This window comes from Ascaphus truei, chromosome 7, assembly GCF_040206685.1.
Source record: "Ascaphus truei isolate aAscTru1 chromosome 7, aAscTru1.hap1, whole genome shotgun sequence".
NCBI lineage: Eukaryota > Metazoa > Chordata > Amphibia > Anura > Ascaphidae > Ascaphus > Ascaphus truei.
This window is the reverse complement of record NC_134489.1, coordinates 97,657,993-97,680,309: the sequence shown is the minus strand read 5'-3', so window position 1 is coordinate 97,680,309 and position 22,317 is coordinate 97,657,993. Positions and strand designations below refer to the sequence as shown.

The window sequence follows — 22,317 nt, the reverse complement described above, 5'->3', positions numbered from 1 at the left end:
AGGAGGTCACTAAAAAGGAATGCAAAATATTCTGCCGAGACAGCAAAAGCAAGAAAAGCAAATGAGACATTTTATTCCAGTACCATCTACAAACTGGTGATGCTCTACCCAGGGACTTTTTATCCAGTTCTCCAAAAGGGGTCAGATCAGAAAACATTTTAGGAGAGGAAGGGTCAGCAGCTTATTACAATGTAATTTTACATGTACTTACAGACCTAAACATTATATTGAAACATTCTGCAAGTGCATAATATACACACACACACACACACACACACACACACACACGTTGGGGAGGACTTGAGTTGAGCACCCCTGCTCTACCCCACACTAAAAGATAGAAGCAAGGAGTGAACAAGGATATATGATGGGATAAAAGGGTCAAGCTGCTGAAAAACTAATGAGGAAATGGGGTTTACTCTTTGGTTCCCATTTATTTTTTACTTAACCCCCCCCCCCCTTGTAACAGGGTTGGGGGTCACTGTGGAAGTGTGTGCACACTGCTAGGTCCCCAGAAAAGAAATACCATTTCTATAGGGTAAGCTTTAAAACAGAGTAGAAACTTTATTACATTACATTAAAACAAGTACGTTCAGAACATAGAAAACAAAAAACAAAAAAGTGCAAATCTCCATTCCCACCGCACACTCCTCCAAACAATTCTTATCCATGATATACAGATTCCAGAGAAGAGAAGGAAGGGAACAGGTTTGTAGGGCAGTGTGCTCTGGCAATATAAGTTCCCTGTAATGTATCCCTAGAAGGGAAGTATGCACGTGCCAGGAACACAAGCCCACAACAGATCGGGAGGCGTCTAAATGGGTGACGGAAACAGTCCCCATCTCGCCCTCCTCCCTGGCTCTGGGAAGCGTCACTCCACGGTGTCATGGATGATCTGGTTGAAGTGGATATCGTACTCCGCCTCCCACGGGACTCTCAGCCACTCCACAATCTCGGCAGGTAGCTCCGAGTCCTCTGTCCACAGGAGCCAAGCGCTCTCACTCTGCTGCGTCTGCGACGGAGAGGAACAGTGTCACAAACGCGCCACGCAGCAACCACTGCAAACCATTCTCTGTACATACAGTATCACAGCAACATACGGTCGATGCCCTGGGAATCCTTCTAAACGAATGCAAAATAATGAAGCCCGGTTGTGGTAGGTACTAAAGATGTTGCAGTTATTCCTCTGCAGGTTTGCGCTGTTTTAAGCTTAAAGCAGCGACCCCCAGTACACCCCCCCCCCAGAGCTGGACTATTGTTAGCCCCAGGGACTCTCCGTTCCTGTGATACTAACCGGTTTAGTTGTAGGTATTCGTCTCATCCCTTTAGGTCCCCGCAGGCCAATAGGAAGTTGCAACGTCCTTGGAGGGAGGACACTGCGGCTCCCTTCTGGATGACCTCGGTGGCCATTTTTAAAGGTCCAGGAAGAACACCGGTAACAATAAAACTGGTCTCTCGGGAACGGTGGAGTCCCTGCAGCTAAACATAATGCGATCCAGCTCCAGAGGGCCCCCGGTTTGAATTCGGTTATGTCAGTACAGGCATACCCGGCATTAACATACGCAATGGGACCGGAGCATGTCTGTAACACTGTACATGAAAGTGGCGAGATTGCAGCTTTAATGAACCAAAACGTCCCATTTCACTTATCGAAGACATTTTTATTGGCCACGGACGCCCTGCGCACAACTCTCTGACACAGAACCCTCTGAATTTGCTCAGATCTAAGGAACCTTCCGATCCATTCACCTGTCAACACAGCTCTTTAACCCCTTCAATGCTCAAAATGCCAGCAATGTATTGCAGAGCTATGCGCCAGTGGCCCTTTAAACACTGAAGGGGTTAAAACGTGCCCTGCAGTGAGAGGCAGGACTGGTGGTTACAGTTATGGGACAGAGGGCAGCAGGAGTGCACTGAAACGGTTAAAGCAATGTGATGCACTGCAGAGTTGGGATACCTTTAGTGTCTAATTGCAGGTCTATTACTCTCCTCCCAGCCTTCTCAAACGCCCATTATCTTTAATAATTACTCAGCAGCCTCCGCTCACCTCCCTCTCTATGTTCTTATCTTCTGTTGCCTTTCACCTCTAATGAGGAACCCCTAGTCCCACCTTGCTGTTATCTAGGCTGGTGGGAGGGGAACCGCTCAACAGCCAGCTAGGAAATAATCACAGCACTAGTGTCAGTATCTTTTACCCAACCCCATCCAGTGTCAGGGGGGCATTCAAATAATTGCCCAGCAATTTACTGCAGCGATGTCTCCCTTTTAATTAGTCCTCTTTGTCTCTCACTGGAGCGCAGAGTTCGGATGCGTGTGCCACGCACCTCATTATAAAGCTGGATGCGGAGGTGACAAGCTGCAGAGCGAAACAGGTGCACGGAGCTGATGTTGCTGATCGGCTGCTTCTCCTTCATCTGCACCGCGTCCCCGGCCGCCTCCGGACAGCCATTCGTGGCAGCTGGGCGCGAGTGGAGCCACTGATGGGTCTCCTCCAGAAGGTACATGTGAGTGCGGGTGAGCAGCAGGGAGACGGGCGAGGCTCGGGCAGCTCCCTGTGACAGTGCCGCATTGGACGCCGTGTTACACGGGTTCACGTTAGAGTCCGAGTTTGCACAGGCCGGCTCACGAGCCTTAATAACATCCTCTAAGAGAGGGAATGGGAGGGATGGTTAGAGGAAGATGATCACCGTACTAACCCTATGAATCCTAATGTGAGCAGGCCTGGGGCATCAAATTTGTATGATCACTGAACACAAAACATCCATAATTACCAAGTGGCGTAACGCATTAAAAGCGGCAGACAAAGCAATATTCGTGTGTGTGTGTATTTTCTTTCATTATTTTTTTAAACAAATCAGTTCTGTACTATGAGAAAATACTTGTAGCATTTTTTTTTAAATATATACAATTCTGAAATGACATTTTTAATGTATTATAATGTAACAACCATTTTTTGTTTCTATAGCAACCATTTACAAAGTCACATCCTATCCCATCCCCTTCCTCTTCTGAAACAGGCTCTGGCACACCCCTTTTTGAGCCCCGCCCTCGCTCTAGCAGTGCACCAATTGTATCTAGTGACTGCCTGGTCACATGATCTTCCCCACAGAACTTTTCATCTTTGGTCCTCTTCTGCTGCACTGACAGCCATTTAGTGAACCCCATAGCCAAATATTTGCCTATCGATCGGCAACTTAGCTAATTACTTTTCACACAATGATTTGTATTGATGCACATATTAAAGGGAAATAAAATAAAAAATGGCAGCTTGGACTGCTGCTTTAAGAGATATTATGGTCAATTCAAGTGAATGGGCCAAACGGCAAACTTGTAGGATAGCACCACTTGGTAAACATGGACCATTTTTTTACTTGCCCAGTTAAAAAAACACCTCACAGCCCCAGGGGCCCTAAAACTTGTATCCTTAAATCTGAGAAATTTAGTGATTTTACCGGCTTCAGTGCTGCAGGAAACTATTTTCTTTTCAATTGTACCTTGGCCGTGAGGTCCCCCTGGAGCGGGCACTTCCCGTGGCACAATTACAGCCACGGGATTCCCAATAAAGAAGTTGCAATGTTAGCTCTTTGTGACGTCGTTTTCCATCGGGCGCCAGAGCTGGGTTGACCCTGGCGACCAGATTGGAGAAACGATATATCTCGGGTCACAAACCTGCTTTAAAGGAACCGTTGAATGAAATCTTTTTCTTTGGGGGCAGAGAAATGGTTATCATAATACAGGGGTGCCCACTCCCGCCCCAACAGGTCAGGTTTTCAAGATATTCCAGCTTCAGCACAGGTGGGCTCAGTCGAAGACTGAGCCTTTGATTAAGGCACTTGTGCTGAAGCAGGGACTAACTGCGCCCCCTGCGCTGAAGCAGGAATATCCTGAAAACCTGCCCTGTTGGGGGGGGGGGGGGGGGGGTGGGAGAGCGGGGTCTTGAGGACTGGAGTTGAGCTCCCCGGATATAATATACACATTATTTATCACTGTAACCAACAGGTTGCCACAAACAAGTTGCCACTGAGTTAACGCTGACATCTTGTAACAGTTTCCAATGATAAACTGAATTGTGGGACCTGCAGTCTTGGGACCCTGTGGAACCGCTACAAATGGATTCTGACATTACAGAACCCAAATCCACTTATCCAATGTGTATAAAAAAAAGAGAGATTAAAACACAGCACAAGTTAAACGCCAAGGTCATGGAGGACAAAGTTGCCTCTTTAGACACCATGGAGACTCAGCCAAAACAATCAACTACATTAGGTACATTCAATGAGTGATACATCTTGGATTCCATTCTCTATGGCTACAAGTGTGTTAATGAGGAGGCTACGGCCCCGTCACTCCGCGTGCGCTGGGGTCGGAGCGCCTGACGGCTCGTGCCCCTGACACATAAGAGAGACCTTAAAAATCATTCCTAACCTCTCAGGAAAAATGCCAGAAGATACAGGAACTCTGGGGAACTCTTATTTTTAGCCCCAAGGACATCATTTACGAGAGGCCTGTGGAAAGAGGAGAGAGCCCCAGTGAGAAAGACAAGACAAGGCGAGGGGGTAAAACAACAAGGGAAGGGGCAAAGGAAGGCATGAATGGAAGAGCAGACGGCAGGGTGGACAGACACATTGTTTTATATAGGGGGGGATGGGGGGGTCGTCAGAACAAAACCACAGAAATAGAAGTTGATCAACTTGAAAGTTCTAAAAGCCAAAAACGTGTGCAACCAATAATCAAATATATAGAACGTGATTAGTTCAGCGCTGTGATTGGTATTCAAGTGAAGACAGAAAGCAAAGCCCTCCAGAAGCAAAAATCACAAGAGTGGACACCACGAAAAAATGTTATATATTTAATGAGAATTGTTAAAACATAAAAGTCACAATAATAAAAATTAAAAAAAATAGGTGATGGGGTGGGAAAACATTCCTACAGAATAGGGATAAATAATTGGGGAGATTTAAGACAAAGAATGCTTCAATTAACAATAAGTAGCTAGTCAAGAATCAAACCCACTTGATAACAGCATGACAAGGATACCGTCTGTAATAGGGTCCCCAATTATTTATCCCTACTCTGTGATAATGTTTTCCACCCCATCCCCTTTTTAATTATTGTGATTTGTGTTTTAACGATCATCGTTAAATGTTATATTTAATTTTTTTTTTCTGCGGAAGACAGAACAGTTTAAGAGAATATTTGGGAAGGAAGGTGGTGAAACTCGGGGGGGGGGAAATAAATAAAAATTCATATAAATAGAAAATCCATGGAAACCAGTAGGATTTTGTTTGATCTGATGCAGTTTGTTTCGCCTGGAGATATAACCCCAATAGTGAGCAAAGGAAGGCAGGGACAGAGGAGAGCACCATATTGGGAAGATGGTGACCGTGGAGACTAGGACAGGAATCTCTCACTTACCACAGGCGGTGCTGCGCCGTGACGCTTTCCTCGGGGCTGTATACAAGGTTACTGTGATATCGTGGGGGTAACTCTGATAGAGTTTCTAAAATTAATAAAAACGGTTATTGCCGTGTTTCCCAACACCCCCAAAAGGTAACAACACTCTCCCCTCCCCCCCCCCAATTTGGAGTCCCTCCGGATCCTCATTCTAACACCTTGAGGTTGTTCCACACAACATCCCTCAGGTCAACCAGCTGCTCCCCTTACCGAGCAGGCTTTTACTGAAGTTTGTGCAGCTGTGACGGTTCCGCGTCAAGAGGGTGTACGCCGCTCCGTAGCCATCAAATCCAAGGTGCAGACTCTGCTGCTGCAAGCCCATGTGCAGGTGAGAGAGGGAGGTGAGGCTCTGGGTGTCGCCTGGCTGTAGCCAATCACAGGGAGGGCCCCTGCAGGAGAGCACACGTCAAAATTACCCGTCCACGTTCTGCAGGGAAAACGTACACCAAAACCCTCGCTGCTGCCCGGCGTTTCCGTTACCTGGTATCTCCAGTGATCTCCAGGAAATACATTTCGTGATTGGACACCACGACGAGAGCCCAGAACTCCCCCGCTTTCCCAAAGCGAACAACAGGGACCTGCGGGAACACGGAGAGAATGGTTAAGTAGGGGAGCAAAGAAAGAAGGTGGTGGTGAGACACAGGAGGAGCAGTAGGGGGGGGAGGAGGGAGGGTTGAAATCGGAAGCAGGAGGTAGGCGAGCAAGCAGGTAAAAAGGATGGATAGTGTAATTAAAGAGAAAAAGAACCCAGTTTCCTAGCACTCCTTCACAACAAATGTATAATGATAATATTAAAATTACTTTATTAATAACTAATGAATAAAAAAAGGGGTGTTAAAACGTAATTAAATACTCTATAGAACAGCACGTGACTGTATCTGTTGGTAACCTACCCAGATCTAGGTGGGTAGATATGGTATGATCCCTGATAGATATTCGGGATCAATAGCTATATGTTATAGCTACCTGTAATGCAGGAAAGGAGTCTGAGAAAGCCCACTTAAGAGACTGTCTCTATGTGAGTGTATCGTGGCGTGTAGTGCGCTCTAATGGATACACTCTAATATCTGGTATATAATGCGTAAGGTTAGACCTAAATGTATCTACCCCGGATAGAGATTGCACTGGTTGCTATATAATCACCAGCGTTGACAAGGTTAAATCTCTATAGAGGACACAAATTGCCCATACTATTCTGCGCAGACTAATAGTCAAGCACTAAAGTGTGATAATGCAGTATCAGAAGGCTAAGGCAGTATCAGAAGGCTAAGGCATCTACATGTAGTTACCCATACACCTTGGAGGTGATGTAAGCCCAAATAGGCACTCCCTCACTACTGTCAGTATGGTGTGGGTAATTGTAAGATGTTTGTGTATAGCATCTAATAGTTCAGATAGAATAATATCTAAAATGCCACATATGCACACTCTCAGCACATTTGTAGTCACCCTTACACTTGGCAGAATGGTATACTGCGTAGGTGGTGGGGGCTAGTGTGAAGACACCCCCCCCCACAGTATAGAGAGGGTGGGTATGGTGGTAGCACTGACTACTAGGGCTAATTACATGCACATGAGCAGCTGGGAGGCTGCTCATCAATGAGGAGATACACTAGCTAGCAAATACAGCCAAATGTGGTGGGGTACACAAGGGGTTAATATAGGATGAGGTCAATACCCCATAACACCCCTCCCCCCCTTCCCCTCAGAGTATTGAGCAATATATATGCACTCAATGATAGCGTGGGGAGCCGGTCTGACTGGTAATCGCATAGTCCCCTACATCAGCACTGATCCTGGTTATATCAGTGCCGATGTGCTCGAGGACATGCCTGTCTGTAAGGTGGGTTTAGCAAAGACTCCTTGAAAGCATAGAGAGTCGCGCGGTACTGGTATACAGCGCGATCCCGTGTCAAACAAGCACAGCTAGGGAAGCTGAATTGCGGTAAGGCGGATCAATATCCTTAGACTCTAATGTTTAAATAAACAAGCTTCCCGCGTGTGCAGAGAGAGAACTGCCGACGCGCGCGTTTCACGTGTAAAAACGCTTCTTCAGGGCACGTAGGGGGAGGTCCCTGCGTGTGGAGGTGGGTTTTTATAGTCAACGTGAAATTTTCTGTTGTCTCACTTAACCCCTTCATCACTGCTGCATAACAGATGTAATATCCCACTTCCAGAAGTGCACTAGTTGTGGTATGCAACCAAGTAACTGCCTTGTTGCCAGAGACAAAGGATGGATAAAATGCGTTGGGGATGGAGAGGCTGTGCCGCACACACATTAACAATCAATAACACATATATTTGGGACCCATATCTCAGCCAAGTGAAGCTTTGTGTCGGATCTTTATTAAAAGGAGGGTGTATATTTTGTTGGCCCATCCTTTGATTCCCAGTCAGGCGTAGGGTGCACTCACCTTCATATAACACCGGAATTCCTCTGCCTCCCCCCCAAGGATCTCCATATCCAGGAAGAGTTTGAGACGATGATCCACAAGCCGAAAATCTTCAGTGCGATCAGGACTCACACCTGGGGAGGGGGAAGAGATACAACACAAGTATAATAAGTGTAGAAGACAGCCCTTCCCAAAGCAAAAATCCACCTTAAACTGCATAACACAGAACAAGAAACATACACACCTTCATCAAGAATACCTTCCACGCGCAGGTGATTACTTTTGAACCACGTGCCTTATATAGACGAGCACTATATGGACAACAGACCCTAATTCAATTCACATGTGTATAACCCCTCATATACAGACACACCAATCCAGACCACCAAACACAGACTCACTCAGGACCACACCAAGAACTCCCATCGCACACCAATAATATCCCACCTTATATATATACACACACGCACTACGGGCCGAGAAATAATGCCCACACCTCGACGGAGGGTATTTCACTACTCACTTGGACTAATCTGCCATCTGCCTTCGGGGAGGAAGCCGCTCGGGGTTTGGGGAGGGGTTGGTGATCCTGGGGTCCCATATCGGTAACTCCCTGTGAGGCTATCCCCATTGGTGTCTGGAGGAGGCTGTAGTCCCTGGATAGAGGGCCCTTCAGTATCAAAGCTGTAGAAGACGGTGCTCTCCGTGTCCGCTGGAGCAGTGATAGAGCTGCTGCCTGTTCCCGAGCTGTCCTCCTCCTCCTCCTCTCCCAGGTAAAAGTACTTGACTCCCTCTTCCCCACCTCCTGGGGGCGCGCATGGCAGCGGAGTACTGGAGTCACCGTTCTGAAGTAGTGGCGCCAGAATAATATGGCAACTTCCGCAGGACGGGCAGGCAGCGTTTCCTTCAACGTACAAACACAACAGTAACGGATCCAATCTGACACACGTTAACACAACGCACAAAGCTGCGGATCATCTACAGCAGAGGTGGCCAACGCCAGTCCCCAAGGGCCACCAACGGGTCAGGTTTTCAGGATATCCCATTTTCAGCACAGGTGGCTCAATCAGTGGCTCAGTCTTAGGCTGAGCCACCTGTGCCGAAGATGGGATATCCTGAAAACCTGACCTGTTGGTGGCCCTTGGGGACTGGAGTTGGCCATCTCTGCTCTACACAGCTAAGTCAACTTGGCTTAACTCCTTCAGTGCTGGAAGGGCCTGCAACAGATTGCCAGGCATTGAAAGATTAAATATCAGTATTCGGTGATGGAGACGCCACTATATCCCATACCGCAGTAATGCAGCACTCCCCGGCTATATACCGTTTATTATTTCACTACAATGGAAAAAAGCATTTTATTGAAAGAAACATTATAAACTTGTTTGAGTAACTATTCTACTAGAATTACACCCCCCCCCCCCCACAGTAAGGTACAGTATAAGATATTTAGTTTGTTTACAGTGAAACATCGCGAGAGGAGACCCCGCGACTTCACAGCTAATGTAAAATAGCACATGTGAATCCTTCCAGTTCCCAACAGGCCTGCAACACAGTGCAGGAAACGCGTTTCTTTGCCCTGTACCAACGCAGCTGCTACACAAGGGGTCCTATACATAAACCTGTGCAGTCACCTGTCGCGGTATTGTGCCATGTGCTGGGGGAGCCGTCCCCGCTCTGCTGTGTCGTGTCTGTGCTGCAGATACTGCTGCCGACATCCTGCTGACTGTATTCCGCTCTGCATTTCAGACACTGCAGCCTCAGGGCCTCGGCGCTGGGATCGCTCTTCCGATTCCTCTCCAGCATGGGACGCAGCACTTGCAGCAATGTCTATAAAACACCGAGAAGTGGGGAGACAGGCCGCTTAGGGTGGGAGAAATATGCATTTATATCTGTATTTATATAGTGCTTTACAAGAGAGACAACACAGTACAAGAAGATCAGACAATAGGAAAGGAAATCCCTGCCCCGGAAAGCTTACAATCTAAGTGGTATGTTGGGAGACTTATGGAGACAGCAGGTGAGGGAATAAGTGCAGTAGATCAGCGGTGCGCAAACTGTGGGGCGTGACCCCCAGGGGGGGCGCGAGACTGCCGACGGGGGGCGCAGGGTTTACAGAGGCCCCGCGCGCTTCCCGAAGGCACTTAAATTAAGTGCCGGGGGAGCTGCAGGGCCTCTGTAAACCATACTTACCCGTGGCTCCGGCGGCTTCCTCCCGGCGTCGCCATGGCAACGCGGCGTCAAAATGACGCCGCAAGGTCATGCGACGTCACGTTGCTATGGCAACGTGACGTCATTACGCCGGAGCGAGGGTAAGTTGGGGTTGGGGGGGGCGCGGGAGTGAGGGGACAGCCGGCAGGGGGGCGCAGGGAAAAAAGTTTGCGCCCCCCTGCAGTAGATGGCAGAGCTTGGCCACATTGGTTGGTAGGAGTGACTGTGGGAAGGTAGCCATGAGTGCAGGCTATTGGGATTCTTAATTTAAGAGGTGGGATTTCAGTTTTGCCTTGACAGTGGGGAGAGAGGCTGCTTGGTGTATACCGAGTGTGAGGGAGTGCCACAGATATACTGGTGTATAGACCACGGGCCACGTACACAGCGCTTTACAAACATCGTATACCAGACACCAAAAAGGAAATATTGGATAAATCTGAGAATAATGTGCTTAAATGAAAGAGAAAGAAATCTCCGGGAGTACAGAGCCTGTGCCCTGGAAGGGTTAATGCCGCATGGCATCTACAATGTTCTATTAAGAGATAGTTAGCACGATATTGGATTGCAGCATTAAATACGCGTGTGAGGTATATATGAAGCGATGTCAGAATGTGCATTAGGGCTTGTTTATGTAAGGATCTGTCGTTACACACCCCAGCAGGTTTCATATGGGAATTATAGGGTATCGAGTTTGCCACATTGTGGATTGAAGGCTGGTTCTATGGGGGCGTGGGTGGGGGGGATTCAGTTAAACATAACCGGCCTACGATTGCGTGTTACCTGCCACTCAAGTCAATGGCAGATACCATCACGGTGACCAAGCTTCTGTGAAGCTCATGGTAGGTCTCACCTGTACGGAGATCTGTGGGGTATTGTCCAGCACCACATAGCACACACACTGCTTCTCCTCGCACACAGAGTCAAAGCTCAGGGACAGTGTGGGCAGCTCCTGCTCCTCCCCCTGAAAGGACACAAGCAGCAAGGGGGGGGGGGGGGTGAGAAGATGACAGTGGGCGAGAAGGGATAGAGAAAGATGGAAGGCATGAATGACAGTACCAGAGTTGGGCGAGAAAAAAGGGGGTTGGGAGGAAGGGAAAGAAATTGTTAAAATGGGACAAAAGGGGTTTAACCTAGCTGTGAAACTGGGGCACAAACAATATAGCAGATTTATAAAAGAAAAACAACCTCATTGCTTTCAATGGAATTCCTTCTCTTGGATAAATCTGGTGCCGTTTTCTGTACCAGTTTTTCAGCCAAGAGACTCCGATAAATAGAGGCAAAGGATGAGAGAGAGAGAGAGAGAGAGAGAGAGAGAGAGAGAGGAGAGAGAGAAAATGATGGCTTACACTAGGTAGGACACAGGTTCAACTCCAGCCCTCAAGACTCCCCCCCCCAACAGGTCAGGTTCTCAGGATATCTCTGCTTCAGCACAGGTGGCTCAGTCATTGACAGCCACCTGTGCTGAAGCTGGGATATCCTTAAAAACGTGACCTGTTGGGGGAAGTTCTTAAGGACAGCCGTCGGGGACCCCCGAGGCAGGAAAAATAAAAAGGAGACAGAGAGGAGACAGACAGAAAGGAGGCGGCATAGAGGAATAAAGTCTCCAAGAAATGTCTAAGGCAAACTACCCTCCCCGTGTGTGTTAGACACAACACTGCCCTCAAAATCAATTTCCTTATCACCCCAGATGCCATCAGGCTGCGGCGCCAACCCGGAGCGTTTGAAATATTGTGAAAAGACTTTGTGGCGGCTGTAAAAAACTGGAGAGGAGTGAATCCGTTCGGCAGATTCTCCCCAGGGTCTAGGGGTCCAATCCGAGTGGCGAATTAAAACCCGGAGTCGGATTGCTTCACCTTAAATCAGAGCAGAATCCCAGGAATCCGCCAGCGGACTCTGGGCGCGCGGCTTTCTGTGGATCCCGCCGGCGGAATCCGTTCCGCAGATAACGGAGTCCAACACCAAAAGCATTTATACTCCTGCCATATTCACTTCCTTCCCCACAGATCTGCCCTTTCGTGGCTGCAAGGAAACGGCAATCCCCGGCGGAATCTAATTCCACCGGAAAAGTCGCCACCCATCTCTAGTAAAAGCTACACAGGACTAAAGGAGAGGGATTATCAACACATAACCACACTACTGGGGGAGCTAACACTTCTGCTGCACGGTGTTGCAGGATCCTGCAGCAGCAAAGAGTTCTTTACGTTGCAGAGAGAGTTTGAGGGTGCCAAACAACTGCCATGTGCAAACATATAAAAGCCAGAGAGGGAACTGATAACCAGGCCCTTTAAGCTTCACCACAACCCTCCTCCTCCTCTCAGGTTCTCACATTCCAGTTCCAGAGGATCACAGAGGTCTGGATGTCCTGCAAACTCCGCAGCTCCCTCCTGAGCAGCACCCGTCCGTCTTGCAGATCCATCTCCAGCAGGAACTGGCAAGTTACCCGCAAGAAAACCCATGGCCAGTCCGGATCCCGCGGGCGTCCGTCCAGCACCGGGCACACTGCTACAGGGGAGCACAGGGCATCTGTGGGGTATCGGGGGGGTCAGCAAATGATAACGGGGGAGTGAGATAAGGGAGCAATGTGATTATATTTCAGGGGTCTCAGTTGTATACAATGAAATCAGGATTTTCATAATTACCAAAACTTCTCACCTGGAGAGCTTTTATACAAGACTTCAATTCATAATTTAATGTCAAAATGCTCATTTGTCTCCTATTTTTTTTGTAACTGAATTAACTTACAGGTTGGTGAAGTCTACCTCTATTGGGAATGTAATCAAATAATAATAGTTTTATACTAAATCACCTTATAAAAGGCATGGTCCAAAGTATTTTCTGAACTATCAGGGGAGGAAGATGTCTCCACAGGGTAGTGGATACATGCAACAGCATCACAGCACAAGTGTCAAAAAGAAAAACATGTACACAGAAGCAGATTAAAAGTGCATGGTAGAGGGGGGGGATAGAATGAAGCTGGATGTAAGGTTATAAATCAAGTGAAGAGAGTTGGCAAAATAGAAGAGAAGTGCACTACACACAATCAAAGTGGCTTACAACTCACCATCTACCGTCTCTTCCTCCTGTTGCCTTGTTTCTTGCTGCTCCCACAATGGATCGTCCAGTACGTTGTCTGCATTCTCCATGGCCTGAGCTACAGCTGCAGGCTCATCCACTGCTGCGCTGCTCTTTGGGCTGAGGGAAGTAGTCAGGCCAGCACTGGGACTGTCCGGGGCAGGAGGGGGGCTGCTCCTTGGAAGGTCCGTGTTTACTACTGCAGGAGGAGGGGTACATCTGCCAGGTGATGGAGAACGTCTGGCAGGGGAAGGGCTGTTCCTGGCAGGGAGATCTTGGCTTAGCTCCCCCTCCAGGTGAGGTCGGTACTGCAGCCAGTCAATACCAAATTGATCCCGGAAACTGTCAATACGATCAATGTCTCCCTGGTGCTGCAGGACCGGCCCTGCAAGGGATGATGGGGAAACAGAGTGAGAATGTAAGCAAAGCAGGGTTAGGGGGATGCCTGACCGGAAGATCTTTCTGTAGCAGACACTAGTGCAACAGATAATAAGGGTAGATATTAAAGAGGGACAATGTGTGGCATTGATTGAAAAGATGCAAAGAAACCCGTCACAAGAAAACTGCCCGACTCCGAAAGTGTTACGTTTGGGGGAGGGGGCCAAGCAGACGATGTGTTCATTTTTCCAGGCAGTCAGTCAAGCCAATAACTACTTATGGATTTGGGGGAAACCACAGGAATACCAAAGGGGGTTTAGCGTGTTAATACAAGAAGTGGCTCACTCAATATTTCAATTCGGTATTACTATTATAGGAGTGGCCAACTCCAGTCCCCAAGGGTCACTATTAGGTCAGGTTAAGGATATCCCAGCTTCAGCACAGGTGGCTCAATCAGTCCCTGCTTCAGCACAGGTGGCTCAGAGGTTCAGTCTTCTACTGAGCCACCTGTGCTGAAGCTGGGATATCCTGAAAACCAGACCTGTTGGTGGCCCTTGAAGACTGGAGCTGGCCCGCCCCCTGAACTAGTGTTTTGAAAGCATGTTCCTCCTTCACACGTCTGTCTCCAATTTCATTTCTGATTCGGCGATTCTCTAGCGGATGCGTGACAGGCCGAGTCCCTAATTATATTCTAGTTAGATTAACAAGCGGGAACTAGAGGGCTCATAAAGCTCTTCTGTTATATTATGTGTCATTAAAGAGAGGGAGCATCCACAAGAACGGGAGAGAAAGAGCGTTTGAGGGAGTACTGTATTAAGGAGACACAGACAGCAAATAAGAAGCAGCACTGGCCTCCTGCTTATTGTAGGGGGAATACATTAAACAAAGCGGCAAACGTTTTTAGACTGTTTTTTAATGGCTGATAAAAATATTTAAACGTATCCCAAAGCCAGTTCGTTTTGAAAGTATCGCTATTTCTTGTTACATTAGGCTGCGTCCCCGCTGGCGCTGAGCGGGCGGTGCTTGCGGCGGTTACTTGCATATATAGATATATGTAAGTCACCGCTCACGCTGTGCGCGTGCTCACACTCACCCGCGCTCGGCGCTTGGATAAACAAAAAAATGATACTTTCCCGCACACTCAACTACTCGCAATGACCCCTCCTCGCCCCCCGCACGCACGCACGTGTAAATGCAGGACACCCGGCACTCGTTCTTGGAGCGCCCTCCAAGCATGAGCGCGCTTGGCGCCAGTGGGGACTCAGCCTGAGAAGTTAAGGGAAGTAAACGAAAAGTAACCAAAAACTCAGACCACAGAGTACCACCGAACTCTGGTCCCCGGGTGAAGTGGACAAGGGTATGGCAAGGAAGTGGCTGGAAAGGCATGTGGAGTAGCACTGACCAATCGGCTGTCCCCGCTGCTCACACTCGCTGTCACTGCGCTCAGTGATGCTCGCTCTACGGACTTTCACCTGGGACAGAGACAAGCGGGGTTGGAGTTATGCACACTCAGCACACCTACTGCAGATCGCACCCAAACACACACAGCACGTCACACCTTAGACTTCTTGCGGGGGAGACGCGTGGCGGTGCTGTCCGCTGCCGAGTAGCTGTCGGTCAGATCCCCAGTGCAGGAACTCTCAGTAGCGGAGCTGTACGGCTGAGGCGTCCCCCGCTCTCCGGGTGCTGGAGGCGTCTGTGGGGTTGAAAAGGTAACGATCAGAGAGGGATTTATTATACAACTCAATATTGCCGGCATAAATAGGGGAGACTGAACTTGTAAGACTACAAGGCCCTTATTAAACATGTTGTAGTGTCGTGTTCTCCTTAAATCGGGAATATTGAAGCTTTATTCTGAAATCTCCTCAAGCAAGTGGAAGGCAGTTTTACAGCATATTGAATAGTGGCGACAGAGAGAGAGATGCAACACATGGCTATGCCGATACTGCCGCAGGGGCAGTGCTAGTTAGACACACACACACCGAGACACACCGGGTGTAAGGAAATCCCTATTTCAGCACATGTGGCTCAATCAGTGGCTCACTCATTTTGATTGAGTCTCCCGTGCTGAAGCAGGGATATCCTTAAACCTGACCTGTTGGTGGCTCTTGAGGACCGAGTTTAGCCACCACAGACAGAGTAACAGTGCTCCATACGTACAAAGCGTTCTCCCATCTCACCGTTATATCTAGGCAGGACAGCAACGTCCCATCCAGTAAAATCTGTAATAAACCCCAAAAGAGATCAGACCAGTTAGATTGTAGCAGATGACGTGAGAAGGTGGCAGGACGGTGCAATGACTTGTTCCTGGACTGGAGGAACCCCTTCCTCTCACTCACCTTGCCAGAGGCTTTGGCTGACACATGCTGGGCTGTTAGTGTCCGATGCTCTGTGTGGAAGTACAGGGGGTTCCCCTCAAGAAAGAGCTGTGAGGACAGAGGTCAGGAAGTTAATTATTTACACCCGCGTGCGCACATTTTCCTCTGCATTAATTACTGCGTTACCTTTTTCAGCCTGTGCAGCCGGGATAAGCCTGTGAGTTGATTGTGTTCTAGCAGCAAATTATAGGACAAATCCAAGTGCTGCAGGTTGGAGAGCTGTTCTAACCCTGGGGGGAGAACAGATTCAGAGAGAGACTAAGGCAGGGGAGGCCAGCACCTATTCCAGCGGTGGCCAACTCCCAGTCCTTAAGGGCCACCAACAGGTCGGGTTTTAAGGATATCCCGGCTTCAGCACAGGTGAGCCACCTGTGCTGAAGCCGGGATATCCTTAAAACCTGATCTGTTGGTGGTCCTTAAGGACTGGGAGTTGGCCACCGCTGGAATAGGTGCTTCCGACACACAACTACTCACACAGTGACTGATGTCGTTCGTCTGTCCCCCCGCCCCCCTCCCCCCACAAATACACACAGACTGACCATTGGTGCTCGTCAGCTGGTTGTGTCTCAGGATGAGGCTGTGGAGTTGGGTTCTGGATCCCGTGCTAAGCTCTGGCACTGCCAGTAAAAGGTTATATCCTAGGTTCAAGTACTGAAGCTCTGCAACAGCCTAGTGTTAAAAAAAAAAAAAAAAGTTATTAAAAGGGAAACACAGCCAGCACCCATCTCGCTCCTCAGCTGGGCTCTCCATTCCCAAATGCTGCAAAAATTCCTCTGTCTCTACCCTCTCCCACCCAAATTCTCCTTTGTCCATATGTAGGGGGTCAAAGGTCACACCTTTAAATAGGAGCCACAGTCTCTGATCCGATTGTGACTTAAGTCCAGAATCTTCAGAACGTTCAACAATTCCTGAAACACACAAACCACAAATGCAAAAAGTTAATACAATAAAAATTGTATAGGTATACAATCGAAACTCACAAATTAACACCAAGAAACGTACACACATATGAAAGCACACCACAACATACAGTAGCATATACTAATATTATAGGGGCAATCCATCCTAGCACCAAAGTGATCCAATTCCACTGCCATGTTTAAAGCGGCAGAACGTGTGATGTGTTTTATAGGTTTGATACAGGGGATCCCCGGAGCTGAACAGCGTTCGTTTCAACTCCGAGACGCTCTGCTCCCCGAGACACTTATCTCCGTGAGGCGCGCCGGTTGCAGCGCTGCGGGCAGTCCTGGTCATACGGGCCAGTAGGAAGCCGCAAGGAATAACGTCACGGTTTCCTATTGGCCCTCGGGACATTTAAGCCGCTATTTCGATACTTCCCTCCCTGGGGCTATTGAAATATCGGCTTAAAATGTCTCTCGGGCCAATAGGAAGCCGTGACGTCATCCTTTGCGGCTTCCCACTGGCACAGGTGACCAGGACCTTTAAACGTGCGGAGCTGCAACCGGAGATAAGGATCAGGGGGTCTCGCAGCTGAAATTAGTGCTGTTCAGCTTCAGAGATCCCCTGCTTCAAACCTATAAAAAATATATGAATGATTGCTGCTTTAAGGGGTCTCATGTGAGTTATCAATGCCTTTACTTACCTATATCTGATTTTATTTTTAAAGTAAGACTTGGGGGGGGGTTGATTCTCATCCGTGTGATGTCACTGTGTGCGCTGTACCTGTGTACGCAGCCAGAGTCCCCAATCCCCATTGCCCCTTATCTTTATTTGTTCTCCAATAAGGACCGGGCAGCGATAACGGTAAAGAAAACATTTCATTGACAAACACGTCGCCAGTCCGAAGCCCCCTGAGAAATTAAATACACTCCCCAAATCATTAAAGCAGACAAATCTTTACTGATAGCATTGCTAGATTTGTTTAGGGAAGTCAGCTAGACTTAAATACATATACAGAAGTATGTTATCTGGCCAGGTACATGGGGCTGAACCTTTGCAAAGACAGAGCCATATAGGAGGAATCATAACTCTCAGACACAAACACAAACACACATGAAAATGCAGATACAAACCGGCCAACAAATTCTGACAACACACAATATATCGGGTTTATAAAAAGAGACAGACGCTGGCCAAACCAATAAAGGAAGGGAACTGCCCAATCAAACGCCCGATATCACATATTCTGACTGCCACCACGTGCGTGATCACAGCGGCCTGGAAGAGCCCATTACCCCCTTCCAGAACAGAGGAGTATAGGGGAAGTGATACACACACACACACACACACACACACACACACACACACACACACACACACACACACACACACACACACACACACACACACACACACACACACACACACACACACTCTCTTACCAGGGATTTGTCTAAATTGCTGATCATGTTATAGCTGAAATTCAGAGTGTGCAACTCCAGCCACGGAAGAGCAGAGCTGAGATCTCCCCCACACAGGGATATCACTTCCTGTATGAAGATAGAATGAATGCAGCCTTACATACAAATGCAGATATTACCTCTTCTATACAGAATAATGAACAGAACTGGGCAATCATACACATATAACTTCCTGCATCCAGATTTAAGGATGTAACCATATATACACAAAGGCACCATCTTACAACTGCAGGCCAAGCAATATCCTTCATGTATTTTTTTTAATAAATCAGTTCTGTACTATGACAAAATACTTGTAAAAAAAAAATTTAAACCCACTCTAAATTACATTTGTAATGTATTATAATGTAACAAGCATTTTTTTTGTTTCTAAAGCAACCATTTACAAAATCATATCCCCCTCCTCTTCTGAAACAGGCTCTGGCACACCCCTTTTTTAAGCTCTGCACCAATTGTATCTAGTGACTGCCTGGTCACATGATCTTCCCCACAGAACGTTGCATCGTTAGTCCTCTTCTGCTGCACTGGCAGCCATTTAGTGAACCCCCGAGCCGGATCTTCACGGATCGATCGGCAACTTAACTAATTACTTATCATTGTGTGGATTGTATTGATGCGCATATTAAAAGGGATTTTTTCTTTTTAACGGCAGCTTGGACTGCTGCTTTAATACCAACACACAGGGTTCTGTTACTTTATACACGGATATAGGATTTACTGTATACAGTAGATAAAAGGAACGGATCCCTCTAATGCGTGCACTCTACCTCTTAATCAGAACTATATTTTTTATTTTTCTAAAAGAGATGAATATTCATCTCCCCTAATATATATTTTATTCTGCACAAAAAAAGTTAATAAAACCTATTTTCAAACAGCACGGCAAAATAGACCTATATATAAATAGGGATAATTTGTTGATTATGACCGTTACTGGTACACAATGTGTTGATGCTAATACGTCCCCACAGGGTTAGCATGAGTACTTCATAATTTAGGGATTGGCATGATAGTGTAAATAAATCAATGTAATAAATGATATAAATGTTATCGTGTGTGATAATTATTGTGAAAAATTACAAAAGTGAGTTATATATACACAAGAAGTGATCTGTGCTACATAAAAGTGTATAACCAACCAGTTGTCCCCTTTCAATGTTGAATATATAATCAGTCTCCTGATTTTACTTCCTATTGATATAGGTCAGAGAGACGATACACATTCTGGTGTTTCGCTATCAATGTCAGCATCAGTGAAGCGCATACGTTTAATACAGGTAAGTGCTGCAGACACCATGTGCTTCCTTCTGGGTGCACTGGTCTGCGTTTTTACCAACCAGTTATATATATTTTATATTTTTTATGTGGTTGACCCAAATGATGTCTTATTTTCCTTATATATATATATATATATATATATAGAGATAGAGTGAATAAATGAGAACAAGGCACTCCGTCAGGTATATAAAGGTGGGTGCAAATCCTGTATAGATCAAATAAGAAATACGATACCGTTTGAGCGAATATCAGAGGCAGCACTCCACAAGGTTAGTCAAAAAAGTATTGTATTTAGTGTGACATAATAACCAACGTTTCGGTCCTCCACACGGGACCTTTCTCAAGGTGATGAGAAAGGTCCCGTGTGGAGGACCGAAACGTTGGTTATTATGTCACACTAAATACAATACTTTTTTGACTAACCTTGTGGAGTGCTGCCTCTGATATTCGCTCAAACGGTATCGTATTTCTTATATATATAGATATATATATCTGGTTGGTAAAAACGCAGACCAGTGCACCCAGAAGCACATGGTGTCTGCAGCACTTACCTGTATTAAACGTATGCGCTTCACTGATGCTGACATTGATAGAGTCTATTTGTTCCTTCTCACATACATATCTACAGTTATGTAAATGATTCCCGTCCACATGCACAATACATACCAGTAACGGCCCCACATATAGCATCAGTGTTGCCTACCCACTCACCTCCAAGCTGCTGATACATTTGGAGCAGATTAAAACCTCCAGCTGTGAATAAACTGTCCGCAGGCCGCGGAGACAGTGCGGTGGAAGGGCGCGCAACTGCAAGAGACAACCGGAAATCAGCCTACATCCCACAAACACAGAGTGCGCGACACGTGGAGAGGGCGCCCCTCGGGGAAAGAAGTGTCAAACCGTGTGTGCAAGGGCATTTCCCAGGAACACTTGGCCCGTGTTGTGTGTGAACGATTACCGTGTGTGACCTCTGTTCACACCTGGATGATGCCGACATGCATGGTATACATTGAAGTGTAGAGAAATGCACACTGCATCTTCACACGTGCACAATGGCTACAAAATGTGAGCGTTGTGTATTTGCCAGATCATAAAGCTCACGTTGACCCTGTACGCTCAGATGTTGCGGATGTCCAGCACACGCGTGTTCAATAGGGTCTAACCCCTATGTCAGTGTTTATTGACCATTACAAACATAGATGCTCATTATTCTCACCTCCAAACGTCGCAGGGACTTGAATGGGAAAATATTCACATCAAACTGACGAGGGGATCCAGCGGGGTGAATGAGCTGAGAGAGGAGGGGGAAACCGCAGATATACTCACTGTGACTCGCTAGCAAGATGCAAAGCGTACGAGTTACAGAGCACCCAGCGGCAGAGCATGAATGCGTCTGTGTGTATATAGGTGCTAATTCTTGGCAAGATCGTAATACTTTTTCTTGGACTAACAAACATTATTATACAGTGATGTGGTTGAAGGCTTTTTAGTCCATTAAGCTTTCTTTTTCCGAACCGTGCGGAGAATAAATGCACGTGCATGCCAGTGCTGTGTAATATCAGGAACACATGATCGCCATTATAAGTTCTTGTATGCGGATGGTTTCTGTAGCATGAGCAGTATATAATCATGTTAAAGCATTCTGCATACAGTACGTCCACAGCTTGCAAGAACTCTGGATGTAGCACAGTATATAGGAACAGAATGGGGTTTCTTCACAAAGTGAGGCAAGTCCACTGCTTTGTGATGGAAGCCCAATGTATGTCAGTACTGTGTGTGTATGTGGATCAAAACCTTGAGTGCAGGAGTTTTCTGCAGCATGTCAAGCAGAAGCTGGGTCCGTAGGATTGGAACGCTGTCTGCAGGGTGAGCTGGCAGGGCCTGGAACCCCATTCCTGGCCCCCGGGGAAAGAGCTGCTCAAACAGGCGGGTGACGACTTGCAGACATGGTGTGAGGAGGGACAGGACACGGGTACCGTCCAGCACAGCATCCCCTGCAACACAACATCATGGTAACCAACCAGACTCCGAAGAGCAGCAACGCCAACGCAATCAAATAGTTACACCTCACTGGAGGTAGCAATGTATACCCGTGTCCGATTCCACTCACGCAAATATCTTGTCAGCAATTTACTTAGAGCAGAAGAGTGAATGTGATCACGCGCACACGCGCGCGCACGCGCGCACACACACACACACACACACACACACACACACACACACGAAGCGATGATCACTTACCATAGTCCCGTAACAGTTGAGCCAACGCTTGAACTAGTGAACCTGAGGCTTCAGTCGGCATCTACCTGTAACCAATGCAAGAACCACAGAGTGATACAGAGTTACTTGTGACCCATTGAGTATATCTCCTTAATACAAGGAGAAACAGTGACAGAAGAGACTCACTGCCCATGTAGTCTGTCACCTCACCACAGAATGACACAGGAACCATAAAATATTATTATTACTATTATATGACCTGTGTGCAGTGTCAGATTTCCTATTAGGCCCAGGCGGCAAAATTTGGGGGTTGCAAAAAAATGTCCGCCCCCATATAATTTTGCCGTGCTCTGGCCTATCGGACCGAATAGGAAGGCACTTGCCTGTGTCTGCCGCCTCCTTTCTGCCGCCCTCCTGCTCCTTTGGAACCCCGGCGTCTAATGACGCTACTGACGTCCCCAACGTGACGTCACACGGCGTCTCGTTGCTATGGCAACATCAAATGACGCGCGTTTCCATGACAATGCGTCGCCGTGCGACATCTGCAGCGTCATT

At 47.3% G+C, this 22,317-nt stretch overlaps 1 protein-coding gene across 1 annotated transcript; it reads right to left on the bottom strand.

Annotated features, from left to right (window-relative positions):
- Positions 1-539: 539 nt before the first annotated feature.
- On the bottom strand, positions 540-21,973 carry STK11IP (serine/threonine kinase 11 interacting protein). The gene is made up of 24 exons (XM_075609549.1): positions 21,784-21,973; positions 21,337-21,536; positions 20,759-20,833; positions 20,254-20,349; positions 18,226-18,333; positions 16,720-16,791; positions 16,423-16,552; positions 16,010-16,113; positions 15,845-15,931; positions 15,686-15,727; positions 15,064-15,201; positions 14,908-14,977; positions 13,117-13,512; positions 12,382-12,578; positions 10,906-11,016; positions 9,479-9,674; positions 8,371-8,751; positions 7,869-7,981; positions 5,935-6,032; positions 5,665-5,843; positions 5,416-5,500; positions 4,426-4,505; positions 2,325-2,644; positions 540-1,012 (listed from the first exon to the last, which is right to left on the bottom strand). The coding sequence occupies exons 1-24, from the start codon at positions 21,842-21,844 to the stop codon at positions 872-874; spliced, it is 3,480 nt and encodes a 1,159-aa protein (XP_075465664.1). The 5' UTR covers positions 21,845-21,973; the 3' UTR covers positions 540-871.
- Positions 21,974-22,317: the final 344 nt, after the last annotated feature.

What these genes read in the sequence shown, in the direction of transcription:
- STK11IP (XM_075609549.1), bottom strand. Translation starts at nt 21,844, where the DNA reads ATGCCGACTGAAGCCTCAGGTTCACTAGTTCAAGCGTTGGCTCAACTG. An exon ending in ACTGTGGCTCCTATTTAAAG is followed by an intron (nt 16,553 to 16,719) that starts GTGTGACCTTTG and finishes TTTTAACACTAG; the next exon opens with GCTGTTGCAGAGCTTCAGTA. An exon ending in CCAGCTGACGAGCACCAATG is followed by an intron (nt 16,114 to 16,422) that starts GTCAGTCTGTGT and finishes TTCTCCCCCCAG; the next exon opens with GGTTAGAACAGCTCTCCAAC.